The sequence below is a fragment of the Loxodonta africana genome, chromosome 6 (assembly GCF_030014295.1).
Source record: "Loxodonta africana isolate mLoxAfr1 chromosome 6, mLoxAfr1.hap2, whole genome shotgun sequence".
Classification (NCBI taxonomy): domain Eukaryota; kingdom Metazoa; phylum Chordata; class Mammalia; order Proboscidea; family Elephantidae; genus Loxodonta; species Loxodonta africana.
In genome coordinates, this window is record NC_087347.1 from 48,794,074 (window position 1) to 48,808,483 (window position 14,410).

Genomic DNA, 14,410 nt, shown 5'->3' on the forward strand with positions numbered 1-14,410 from the left:
GGGCGCATGCGCAGCCAGGGCCGCGCCGCAGCTTCCGGCCCGAAAGCCAATGAAGCCGGACGGAGGTCTGTGCTCTGTGGCTCCGCCCGCGCCTCCGCCCTCTGCGCTTTTACACGCCGAGGTGCCCTGTTCGTCCTTCGCCGTTAAAGTGGTCAATTGTGAGAATTCCCGGGGAAAATGGCTTAGAGGAACTGGATTTGAGAGAAACGATGGAAGAAGATATATTTTTAATTTTCTGTAACGTCTTGTATTTCCTGCTTTGGGTTGTAATTTTATATTTATGCGTCTGAAAATGTCTGGAGCCCAGTTGTCGCAATGGCTAGGAGCTCGGCTGCTAATCACAAGGTCAGCGGTTGGAATTCACCAGTCGCTCCTTGGAAACTCTCTGGGGTGGTTCTCCTCAGTCCTATAGGGTCCTTGTAGTCTGAATCCACTGGAGGACTACAGGTGTTTCTTCTTCTAGACTGAGCAGCTTGAGGACAAGAATTTTATAAATCAAGCATTTTTCAAACACCCTTAGTGGTTGGCACGTTGCAGGCCAGAGTATGCCTTCAGCAATTCAGAGGAAGGAACGGAGGGACCAACATAGGAGTCCGAAATGTTACCTCAATTTTAACTCACGATCTAGTGGGCACTCAAATCTGCAGAGGGCGAAAGAAAAGGACAAAGAAAATTACGTAGAGCATATCAGGGAGGAGAAACCCGTTGAACCCATTGCCATCCAGTCGATTCCAACTCATGGCGACCCTGTAGGATAGAGTAGAAACACCCCATAGAGTTTCCAAGGACCACCTGGTGGATTTGAACCATTGACCTTTTGGTTAGCAGCGGTAGCTCTTAACCACTACACCCCACCAGGGTTTCCAGGAAGGATAAGGGCTGTAAAAATAAGGGAAATCTTTTATCGTAGGTTTGTGATTTGGCCTCAGGCAGAAGCTATTCATCTTGGCAAAGATTATTGAAAACTGGAGGAATGTAGGAAGCCCTGGTGATGTAGTGGTTAAGAGTTACGTCTGCCAACCAAAAGGCTGGCAGTTCAAATCCACCAGATGCTCCTTAGAAACTCTATGGCACAGTTCTAGTCTGTCCTATAGGGTCACTGTGATTTAGAATCAGCTCAACAGCAACGGGTTTGATTTTTGTTTGGGAGGAATGTAATACAGTATGTTGTCACTGTGCATATATGGTAGGCTCAATCTTCAAATTTATTGCTCGAAAGTCATTGTTAATTTTCTTTTTAAATAGTCTTAACTTCTAGAACGGTGTTTTTCACATTTACTTTTAGTAAAGAATCCTAGCTTTTGTGGTGGAGGGAAGGCCAACATTGAGTTAATACTAATCCTCGTTTCATGACACATTCTGATCTTTGGCCTATGCCTGGCCATTTTTTTTTTCCATTTAATTTAATAAATATATTCACTTAATAATAAGATTAATACCTGTGAACCCACCTATTAGCCTGAGAACTAGAAGTGATTCTCAGAGTGTGGTCTCCAGAACAGCAGCGCCTGGGACCTTGTTGGAAATGCAGACTTTTAGGCCCTATGTCAGACCTACTGATTGAGTAACTCTGGAGAGAAAGCCCAACAACCTAGGCTTTAACGAGCTCTCCAGGCCATTATGATGCATGCTAAAGTTTGAGAACCACTAAACTAGAAGATTATCAGTGACTTAGGTCTGGATGCTCCTTTTCTATCTTGTATCCCTGTCTTCCTCCAGAGGTAACCACTGTTCTGAGTTTTGTATTTTTGCTTCTGCGCTATATACATGTATGTATGTGTGTGTATGTATATATATATATATGACCCACTGCTGTAAAGTCAATTCCAACTCTTGGCAACTCCATAGTTTCCAAGGCTGTAAATCTCCATGGAAGCAGACTGCCACATCTTTCTCCAGGCAGAGCCACTAGTGGTTTCTAACCAAAGACCTTAGCAATGGATCACTTTAACCACTGTGCCACCAGGGCTCTTTTATATATATGTGTATATATATATGTATATATATATATGTATAAGTAAGTAGGATCTGACTTCTGTGGTGATATGAAAGGTAGGTAGACCAAAGTCTCTTTAGGAAAGGTACAGGTAAAATAAATATCCTCTGGTTAGTCAGTTGATGTGCTGTACTTGATCCAGAAGTTTAAGAGGCAAGTGAAGGACAGGTAAAACTTAGAACTGGAGAGTATGCACAGCACCCTTCAAAACTGGGAGACAAGTTGGGGCTAAGTGTCTGAGTAACCAGGTTCTACAGCAATCCTAACCCTTTTTTTTTTTTTTTTTCCTTTTCTAGTCAGTCAATATTGCAGCATACAAACATGCTGGTTTTCTCCCATCTTAAAAAAAAAAAAAACTCAACCCCCCACTACTGCTTCATTCCCCCCCTCTTTCTTTTACAGCAGAACTCCTTCAAAGAAATGTCTGTTGATGCACATTTGGGTGGATTCAAGTTTTTTAGGAACAGTACTACTATTAACATTCATGTGTGTGTATCCTGGTACCTATGTAATAAAGTTTCTCTTGGGTATATACCTAGGAGTGAAATTACTGGATTATAGACAATGTGAATGTTCAGTTTCACAAGGAAATGCCCACTTGTTTTCCAATATGGTTAAACAAATTTACATGCCCATCAGCAACATACCCTTGAAAAGGCCTCTCCAATATTTGGTATTGTCCATCTTCTTGATTTTTCATCAGTCAAATGGGTGTAGAATGTTATCTCACTAATGTTCATAGTGCATTCACAATAGCCAAAAGGTGAAAACAACCCAAATGTCCATCATGATGAATGGATAAACAAAATGTGGTTTATTACAAAATAATGGAATTATTATTCAGCCACCAAAAGGAATGAAGTACTGATATATTGCTACAACATGGAAACTAGACACAAAAGGCCATATATTGTATGCTTCCATGTGTATGAAATGTTCAGAATAGGTGAATTTATAGAGACAGAAAGCAGATTAGTGGTTGCCAGGGGATATGGAAGAGGGAGAATGGGGAGTGACTGTTTAATGGGTACCTGGCTACTTTCAAACCCGTTATTGCCTTTGAATCAATCCTGACTCATAGTAACCCTATAATTGCCCTGTAGGGTCGCTATGATTTGGAACCAACTCAACAGCAATGGGTTTGGTATAGGGTTTCCAAGACTGTGAGAATTGACAGGACATCAGTGGATTTGGTTTGGTTTTGGTAATCTTTACAGAAGCAAACTGCCACATCTTTCTCCCGTGGAGTTGCTGGTATGTTCAAACCACTGACCTTTCAGTTAGCAGCTGAGTACTTAACCACTGTGCCACCAGGCCTCCTTGGTTACCTTTAGGGGTGAGAAAAAATTCTGGAACTAGGTAGTAGTGATGATTGTACAACGTTGTGAATGTACTTAATGCTGCTGAATTGTATACTTTAAATGCTTAAAATGACAAATTGTATGTTATATATATGTGTTAGTCATCTAGTGCTGCTGTAACAGAAATACCACAAGTGAATAGTTTCAACAAAGAGAAATTTGTTTTCTCACAGTGTAGTTGGCTAGAAGTCCAAATTCAGGGCATCAGCTCCAGGGGAAGGCTTTCACTCTCTGTTGGCTCTGGAAGAAGGTCTTTCTTGTCAATCTTCCCCTGGACTAGTTGCTTCTCTCCGCAGGAACCCCTGGTTTAAAGGACATGCTCTGCTCCCAGTGCTTCATTCTTGGTGGTATTAGGTCCCCACTCTCTGGTTGCTTCCCTTTCCTTTTTATCTCTTGAGGATCAGGAATGTGACCTAGGTAAAGGTGTTACAATTCCACTCTAATAGTCTTTAACGTAAAATTACAATCACAAAATGGAGGATGACCACACAATATGGGAAATCAAGGCCCAGCCAAATTGATACACACATTTGGAGGGGGAGGGCAATAATTCAATCCAGGACAATGTATTTAACCACAATTTTTTTTACAAAGTTATCTTTGATTTGCCTTTCCCTGGTCACAAGTGAAGTTGAGCATCTCTTCATATATTTATTAGCTATATGTGTTTCTTTGCCTATAAAAGTGCCTACTTATATTTTGTCTAATAAATCTATTAAAGGTTTAATATGCAGAATATGTAAAGAACTCCTACAACTCAACAACAAAAAGACGAACAACACCATTAAAAAGTGGGCAAAGGACTTAACTAGACGCTTCTCCAAAGAAGATACAGAAATAGCCAATAGAAATGGCCAATAATCTCAGGGACCATCTAGCTCAATTGGCATGACAGAGTTTATAAAGAATATGTTCTGCATTCTACTTTGGTGAGTAGCGTCTGGGGTCTTAAAAGCCCTTGAGCAGCCATCTAGGATACTCCACTGGTCTCAGACCTTCGGGAGCAAGGAATAATGAAGAAAACTAAAGACACAAGGGAAAGATTAGTCTGAAGGACTAATGAACCACATCTATCACAGCCTCCGCCAGACTGAGTCCAGTACAACGAGATGGTGTCTGGCTACCACCACTGACTGCTCTGACAGGGATCACAATAGAGGGTACTGAACAGAGCTGGAGAAAAATGTAGAACAAAATTCTAACTCAAAAAGAAAGACCAGACTTTCTGGCCTGATAGATAGTGGAGAAACCCTGAGAGTATGGACCGCAGACACCCTTTCAGCTCAGTAATGAGGCCACTCCTGAGGTTCACACTTCAGCCAAGAGTTGAACAGACCCATGGAACAAAGCAAGACTAAAGGGGCACACCAGCCCTGAGGCAGAGACTGGAAGGTAAGAGGGAACAGGAAAGCTGGTAATAGGGAACCCAGGGTTCAAAGGGAGAGTGTTGATATGTGCGGTTGTTAACCAGTGTCGCACAACAATGTGTGTATTGTTTGATGAGAAACTAGTTCTATAAACCTTCATCTAAAGTTCAATAAAAAAATTTAGAAAAAAAGAAATGGCCAATAAGCACATGAAAAGATACTCAACATCATTAGTCACTCTAAAACCAAAACCAAACCCATTGCCATCGAGTCGATTCTGACTCACAGTGACCCTATAGGCCAGAGTAGAACTACCCCATAGAGTTTCTAAGGAGCTCCTGATGGATTGGAGCTGCTGACCTTTTAGTTAGCAGCCGTAGCACTTAACCACTATGCCATCAGTGTTTCCCATTATTCGTTAGGGAAATGCAAATCAAAACCACAATTAGATACCACTTCACACCAATTATTATTGCTGTTATGTGCCTTCAAGTCAATTCCAACTCATAGCAACCATACAGGACAGAGTAGAACTGCCCCATAAGGTTTCCTAGGCTGTAATCTTTATGGGAGCTGATCACCAGGTCTTACTTCCCGCAGCTAGTGGGCTCATACCACCAACCCTTAATTGTGAAAGGGCTCCTTTCACACCTAATAGATGGCTATAATAAAATTGGAAAATAACGAGGGTTGGTGAGGATGTAGAGAAATTGGAACCCTCCTCCATTGTAGTAGCAATATAAAATGGTGCCACTGCTGTAGAAACGTTTGGTGGTTCCTCAAAAAGTTAAACATAGAGTTACCATATGATCCACATTTCCACTCCTAGGTAGATGCCCAAAAAACTTGAACTCAGGGACTCAGATACTTGTATACCAATGTTCATTGCAGCATTATTCACAACAACCAAAACATGGAAACAACCCAAGTGACCCACAACAGATGAATGGATAAACAAAATGTGGTATGTCTGTACAGTAGACTATTGTTGTTGTTAGGTGCTGTCTAGTCAGTTCTGACTCATAGCAACCCTATAGGATAGAGTAGAACTGCCCCCATAGGGTTTTCAAGAAGCAGCTGGTGGATTTGAACTCTGCAGTTCTGCACCTTTTGGTTAGTAGCCAAGCTGTTAAACACTGCACCACTAGGACTCCAGTAGAATATTATTCAACCATAAATGTTCTGATACATGCTACAACATGAATGAACCTCAAAAAACATTATGCTACCCACCTGGATCAAAGGAGAATGAAGAATACCAAGGTCACAGGACAACTATGAGCCCAAGAGACAGAAAGGGCCACATGAACTAGAGACTTACATCATCCTGAGACCAGAAGAACTAGATGGTGTCCGGCCACAACTGATGACTGCCCTGACAGGGAGCACAACAGAGAACCCCCGAGGGAGCAGGAGATCAGTGGGATGCAGACCCGAAATTCTCATAAAAAGACCAGACTTAATGGTCTGACTGAGACTAGAGGAATCCCGGCGGTCATGGTCCCCAAACCTTCTGTTGGCCCAGGACAGGAACCATTCCCGAAGACAACTCATCAGACATGGAAGGGACTGGACAATGGGTTGGAGAGAGATGTTGATGAAGAGTGAGCTACTTGTATCAGGTGGACACTTGAGACTGTGTTGGGATCTCCTGTCTGGAGGGGAGATGGGAGGGTAGAGAGGATTAGAAACTGGCAAAATTGTTATGAAAGGAGAGACCGGAAGGGCTGACTCATTAGGGGGAGAGTAAGTGGGAGTATGGAGTAAGGTGTATATAAGCTTATACGTGACAGACTGACTTGATTTGTAAACGTTCACTTAAAGCTCAATAAAAATTATTAAAAAAAAAAAAACATTATGCTAAGTGAAATAAGCCAGGCACAAAAGAACAAATATTGTATGATTCCACTTATATGAAATATCTCTGGAATAGTCAAGTTTGTAGACACAGAAAATAGATCAGAGGTTATCAGGGGCTAGGGGGAGAAAGAAATAGGGAATTTTTGCTTAATGGGCACAAAGTTTCTGTTTGGAGTGATGAAAAAATTTGGAAATGGAGTGGTGACTGCACAGCAATGTGGATATAATTAATGCCACTGCATTGTACACTTAAAATGGTGAAAATGATAAATTTTATGTTGGATTATTTTACCACAATAAAAAAATTTTTTAAACTAAAACTTTGGAGATGTTAAAAAAAAAAAGTGTAAGGTCAGAGAATTTAATCCCGTAACAATGAAAATAATATGCATCAGAAGAAAAGGAAATTGTTGATAATTGTGGCTCAGAAAGTGAGATTGAGTTAAGTTACAAGATGTGTGCAGCATGTTTGGACTAATTTTTTTTCCCATTCTTGCTTTTCAGCTCCCAGCAAATAGTAAAGGCTAATAAATATCCTCCCACCATTTCCTTCTTAAAAGTAAGGACCCTTATTAATTGTCTTAAGTTTATTTAATAAAGTGACTATAAGAAAAAAAAAAAAAAAAAAACCTGTTGCCGTAGAGTCAATTCTGACTCATAGCAGCACTACGGGACAGGGTAGAACCGCCCCTTAGGATTTCCAAAGAGTGGCTAGTGGATTCAAACTGCTGGCCTTTTGGTTAGCAGCCATAGCTTTTAACCGTTGCTTAACCACTTAACCAGGGCTTTAGAGACTCAAAAATACCAAAAGTACATGCTTAAATTTTTTCACAAAATTTTTGGTTTTCTTTTTCTAGGTGGCCCTAATTTAGAGGCTGTAAGCATAGTGGTTACGGGCATGGTCAATACTGCCAGACTGCTGAGTTCAAATATGGACTTTGCTACTTACTGGTTGTGTGACCTTCACCAAATTATTTAACTTCTTTGTGCATCTGATCCCTCATATGTGAAGTTGACATGATGATAATAGTACCTACCTAAGGAGTCTTTGCAAGGACTAAACAAATCCATATACGTAAGTACTGAGAAGAGCAACTGGTATATCATAAGTTTTTATTATAATTTTTCTTCCATGAAAGCTTGGACAGGATAATGAGAAACAATAGAAGATTTGGAATGAGAGTTACACAGACCAAATGTGTACCTGTGGGTAAGTCTAAGCCTTAGTCACCTCTCTTTAAAAGAAATAATAATGATACTAAAAGATTAAAGATAATAATGTAGGGAACATGTATAGTTCCTGATATACTAGTATCCACCCCCTTTACTAGTTTGTCAGTTCTGAAGAGTTTAAACTGTTGTTTTTTCATCTCTGTATCCCCTGTGGCCTTATATAGTAGGCACTCAGTAAATACTTGTTTTCTTGCTGAATTTACTTCCTTGAGCAAGGCCACATAAAATAGATTGAATTTAAAAGTTACTATTATGCAAAGGTTTGTCTCTGTAGGGAATGAATTGGATGATACATAATTATCTCTTAGGTAATTGTGGTGAACTCAGGTAAGGTGATCCAAACTTGTGTAGTAACTCTCAGAATAGTATGCTACCAATTATAGGGAATATCTTCATAAGATCATTCATTCATTCAGAGACTGAGTGAGCCCATACTAGAGCATGAACAAGAATTTGGCCATACATCTCCAGGTGCATACCAGCCTGCACTTGGGGAGACCCCAATTACAGTCAGAACTGTTTATTGGCTAAAGAGAGCTGAAAAAAACAAACAAATGAAACCCACTGTCATCAAATCAATTCTGACTCCTAGCAATCCTGTAGGACAGTAGAACTGCACCATAGGGTTTCCATGGCGGTAAATCTTTATGGAAGCAGACTGTCACGTCTTTTTCCCTCCAAGTGGCTGGTGGATTCATACTATCAACCGTTTGGTTAGTAGCCAAGCACATTAGCCACTGCACCACCGGATCCTGCTAAATAGATGAAAACTGCCCCTGAAATCCACCATTGGCAACAAACAAGTATATTTTGATAGAAGAAAAATTACTGATGATAGAAAACATTTATTCCAAAAATTTATACTTATTACTGTAAGTCCTCAACATATACAAGTCTGGGGAAACATAATTGGTAAAAGATTATGAAAACAAACGTGGCTGTATCAATTGGGTATCAAGATGGGAGACAGCATCTTACCCTTTATATTGCAACAATTTCCAGATGGAAAAAAGTTAAGGGATTTTTTAAAAAGCTTTAAAAAATAGAACATTTGTTTTAAAAGGAGAAATATACTATATGAAAAAAATGTAAATTATTCTTAACGGCAAGGTGGAGAGGTGAAAATTCTGTGAGTAAAAGTTGTTATATAAAAATGTACAGGCATTAAAGGAAGGCAATAGAATGGGATAAATACATGTGATAACCAACAAAAGTTTACTGTGCAAAATGAAGTTTTAAAGGAAAAAGTATAAAATATCTTTAAAAGCTTTATGGACACCTACATATTTATATAAATAATATGAATATGTTATTTAGTTATTAGAATGCATTTTCTCTGCTAATTACTTTCTGATTTCCTTAAATGTAAACTGTTCCCTTTAACCATTTATAAAGTATAATCTAAATATTTAGGAAATAATCCAAATTGTGTAAAAGTAATCAGTGTTACTTGTTATGCCTTATGTTAATACAATGAAATCCTATATAAGTGTGAAAATAGCGGGAATTGTATCATATTGACACACGGAAATGTATTTCTGAAATATTGTTACAGGTCAAATAAAATTTTATTTTCTTGGATTTTAGAGAGAAAAAATACCTATTTAGAGGTCGGTCTGTGAATTAATGAAATTGTTGAGATACTTTAAAGAAATTATTTAAGGACTTACTGATGCATCACATAATACGTTCATTCATTAAGTCAGTCATCAGCTCTCAACTGAACTATTACAGTAACCTGCTGTCTGGTCTCCCTCCACTCTTGTTCCTGTTAAAACCATCCTCCTCAAAGCAGGCAGAGACCCATCCAAAATGCAAACTGATGTTACTCACCTGCTTCAAACTCCTACTTAACTCCTTGTTATCTACATAGTAAAGTCCAAATTCCCTTTGGCATACAAGGCCCATTACAACTTGGTTCTTGCCTCCCTTACAGCTTAGCTTTTTTTTAACATTTGTCCCAATAATTCCGAACTGCTACATGTTCCCTAGATATGCCATACTGTTTCATGACTTTGCTCATGCTTTTCTCTCCACCTGGAACATACTTCCTTCCTTTCTTTATCTATCTTACACATACTTATTCTGCAAGATAGCTCAGATATCCTCTAAGAACTTTTCTCTAAACCTTAACCTGAGTTAGAGACCCCTCTTTGGGTTTCTATAGTATCCTATGCATACTTCTATCTCAGCAGTTCCAAATTATATTGAAATTATCTGTTTATAAGTCTATCTTCCCCCCATTAAACCACAAGTTTCTTTAGAGCAGAGGCCACGTTTTATCATCTTTGTGTATACAACACCTCCATCAGTGCCTGGAATATGTTGTTCGGTGCCGTTGAGTTGATTCCAATTTATAACGACCCTATGTACAAAAGAAGGAAACACTGCCCAGTCCTGCACCATCCTCACAATCATTGCTATGCTTGAGCACATCGTTGCAGCGGCCGTGTCAGTCCATCTCATTGAGGGTCTTCGTGTCTTTTGCTGACCCTCTACTTTAACAAGCATGATGTCCTTCTCCAGGGATTGGGTGCTCCTGATAACGTCCAAAGTATGTAAGGTGAAGTCTCTCCATCCTCACTTCTAAGAAGCACTCTGGCTGTACTTCTTCCCAGACAGATTTGTTCATTCTTCTGGCAGTCCAGAGAATATTGAGTATTCCTCGCCAACACTGTAATTCAAAGGCATCAATTCTTCTCTGGTCTTCCTTATTCACTGTCCAGCTTTGGCATGCATATGAAGAGATTGAAAATAGCATGACTTGGGTCAGGCACACCTTAAAGGGACATCTGTGCTTAAAAGAGGTCTTTGGCAGCAGATTTGCCCAGTCAATATGTCATTTGATTTCTTGACTGCAGCTTCCATGGGCATTGATTGTGAATCCAAGTAAAATTAAATTCTTTACAGCTTCAATATTTTCTACGTTTATCGTGATGCTGCTTATTGGTCCAGTTGTATTTTTGTCTTTTTATGTTGAGGTGTAATCCATACTGAAGGTTGTAGTCTTTGATCTTCATCAGTAAGTGCTTCAAGCCCTCTTTGCTTTTAGGAATCAAAGTTTTGTCATCTGCATATTGCAAGTTGTTAATGAATCTTCTTCCAATCTTGATGCTGTGTAGTAGGCACTTAATAAATATAATGGGTACTTAATAATCTTCCGGGCACGTTAACAGGTAGTAGTGAACTTCAAAGATTTTATTTCTGCCGTCTAGGAGTTCACAGCCCATCCTACAAAAGAGGATGTGAAAAATGACAGACACAAAAGCACTGTGAATAATCAAATGAGTCACACTGGGTCAGAGTCTGCTGTCTTTCTAGCCAGATTTACCCAGAAGCTGCTTACACCATGCTCATCTTTGAGCATGAAGGAGAAAAGGAATTTTTCTCTATTAAAAACACTTTTAAGAAGTAAACCATCTAAAGACAAGTGGACAGAAGAAAGAGGCCAGCGGTCAGAGTGATCTACAAACTAAATAGTCCACTTCCCTTTTGAGAGTTTTCATATGCATCCTGCGTTATGATTGAAAAATCTTTTCAAGCTTCTGTTACCTAGAATCTGAAATGTGATCAGAGCTCATTTTGTAAATAATGGGAGTGGTGGTAGAATCACTTCCTTCCTATTACTACTCCCAACCCTGTTTTATAATATATGCACATAAACACATTTATTTTGTGCAATTGGCCAGGCATTGTGTTAAGGGTTCTACAAAGATTATCCCATTCAACACTCATAGCAAGCCTATGAAATAAGTACTATTATTAGCTCAATTTTATGGAGGAGAAAATTAAAACTTGAAGAAGTCAAGTAACTTGCCCAAGGCTGAGTCTCTAGTGGGTAGTAGAAGCAAGATTGGAACCCAATTTTGACGAGTGTACCGTACTTCCTATAAACGGTAAAACGTAGTAAACACTCATTACAACTGGTCCATTTTAAATTGTTCTTGACCTCAGGAGCCCCGGTGACGCAGTGGTTAAGCATTCAGCTATTAACCAAAAGATCAGCAGTTGGAATCCACCAGCCACTCCTTGGAAGTCCTGTGGTCCTACCCTGTCCTATAGGGTCACTATGAGTCAGAATCGACTCTACAGCAACGGGTTTGGTTTTTTGGGGGGTTTTTTTTGTTTGTTTTGACTTCAGGTGAATGGCAATGTATACAGTTGAAAAAAATAAAATTGTCTGTTTTTTCATTAAGGATACTTTGGGATCTGTAGTAGTGTTATATGAGTTTCTGTCATAAACCTTTGAATAGTAGAGAGCTTTAAACTATTTTAAGAATGTTGACAAAACAAATTAACCATATAATAATCTCCTCCTTGCAATTAAATTAAGTCTTTTTATTAAAATCTTTTAATATAAATTTTTTATACTTGGCTATTTTAAGCAGCATATGATTTTTCCAGTAAAAAGAACCTTCATGTGGAAAGAAATTTCAAAAGTGCTACCCAATGACTAAAGTGCTTTTTATTTTTTTACTTTACTATTCTCCTGTTATACTTCAAAAACAGTTTCCCCTTAAGGCTGACTTCCTTTCTAGAAATTATTTTTGTTTCCAACCATGTTGAGAATCATTTTTTTTCATTCCTTCACTCTGATCAGGACTCTCTCTCTCTCTCTTTTTCTCCCCGCCTCCCCCCCCGTGTGTGTGTGTGTGTGTGTGTGTGTGTGTATGTGTGTGTGTGTGTCCTTTTGCTTTCTTGGTAGTAGCAGAAAAAAAGGAGTGTGGGCACAGGAAAGAGGGAGGAGAAAAAAACAGAAAGAGGATTGTATGCCACTGTGTCTGAATATATCTTCTACTGGTGGATAATTACGTCCAAGTTGCACTTTTGCCTTTTTATTTCCGTTTTTGGACACCTCTTTCTCACCCAGCCAACTGGGATAGACAAAGCATTGTTGGTGCCCTAAGCGACAGAACTCTGGTAGGGGGCTGGCTGTAAATTGACGTGGCATGGAAATTCTCTGCTAAATTGTAGCAGCTTCTCTAAAATCAAGCCCAGTCTCCCAGAGCTGCAGCTCCATCATGGGTTCAACGACTTTACAGAAAAATGGATAGAAAAAGTCTTCAGCTCTTTTTTTTGGACCCAAAAGTTTTCTTTTTGGGTATTTATGCTTCAGCTGAAAACCAAATCAAAGCAGTTAAGTCTGTAACTTTCTTTTTGCAGCTTAAACAACAGAATTTGCTGCTCTCCCTCCCCTTTCCTGCAATTTAATTCCTTACAGATTTTGCCATGGGGTGCGGACTTAGAAAGCTAGAAGACCCTGATGATAGCAGTCCTGGAAAAATATTTTCTACCCTGAAGAGACCGCAAGTGGAAACAAAGACAGAATTTGCTTACGAATATGTATTGCTGGACTTTACTTTACAAGGTACTTTTTGCTTTTATTTTATTTGTTAAAGGAAATGTTTCAAAGATAAGAGACTACTAATATTTTTTTAATTGTGAATTTTAAGGCTGTTTTTCGCAATCAGATTGTATAATTAATCTAACAACAATCCTTTGTTCCTCAATTACATCTTGAAAGATTTTTTGTTCTGTTTTGTTTGCTTTGTTTTTGTAACAGGGCTCATAGTACTCTATAAAATTAGAAAAACTGCTTGAAAATATTTCTTTCATTTTCAAGTGAAATACAAAGGTACACGAAAAATGTTCCCTTTCCAGGTCACAGCCATAGCGTTAATGACAGTTTGTGTTTTGAAAAAGGTCTAAAAGGCACAAGAACGTAGCATGTAGGAAATATTATTGAATCTTGTGAAAGATTGTTTGCTAAGACAATCTGAGGTTCCCAAGTATGCTAATTTTTGTGAGTGTGCTAATCATTTGATATTTTTGTCCAAACCAAACTTGAAGCTTGAAATAGAGTTAAAAAGGAAAAAAAAAAAGTTAGGCTTCTGTAAGACACTTCCTTTGCTCGGTGCCCTGTCTCTAACAGAGAAACCCCCTGTCCCAGAAAGTTGGAAACACAAATAAACAAGCCCAGATGGCAGCTCTGTGGAAGGATCAGAGGCAGCTCGACTTCACAGATACTTTGCCTCTCTTCTTTTGGAAACTTGAGAACACTGTACAACTGCATGAGTAAAATTTACCTTTTAAAAAGCAGAACTACATCTTTAATTATGAGATATTAAAAATGAAAATTTTTGTTAGAATTTCTGGATGATGATAATTTAAATTCTTACTACACAGTTGTACTTTTAATTCCAAAAAGCCACAAATTCTGTCAGTGCATAGAAATTTTATACTAACTAAATGATCATGCTGTGTAATATCTTAATTTTTTTTCAATTTCCACGCAAATTCCCTATTTTTTTTTTTTGTTTGTTTGTTTGCTCTGGAAACAGTGCATCTTTGTATGAGAGGCAAGAGCAGCTCATTTTTCTTTGTCAGAAACTGAGCTGGCCAGTAAACAAACTCTCTCCCTGGAACATACAAAAAATCACATACATATACTGCTAAGATATTCGCATTTCCATTTTTATCTAAGGCTACCAAAGGAAAAATGTTAATATTTTTCATTTTCTTTTTATTTATGAAAGTCAAAGTGGATTAAGATAATGGTGATACTCAGAGAAGTAGCCAGAGAAACATATGCA

General features: G+C 38.7%; 1 protein-coding gene across 1 annotated transcript in view; it reads left to right on the forward strand.

Moving 5' to 3' along the window:
- Positions 1-12,099: 12,099 nt before the first annotated feature.
- Positions 12,100-14,410, forward strand: part of RFTN2 (raftlin family member 2) — a 97,058-nt gene continuing 94,747 nt past the window's right edge. Inside the window, exon 1 of the mRNA XM_003406151.4 lies at positions 12,100-13,185. Coding sequence (XP_003406199.1) covers positions 13,047-13,185 — 139 coding nt within the window. The 5' untranslated portion in view covers positions 12,100-13,046. The remainder of the gene's footprint in view (positions 13,186-14,410) is intronic.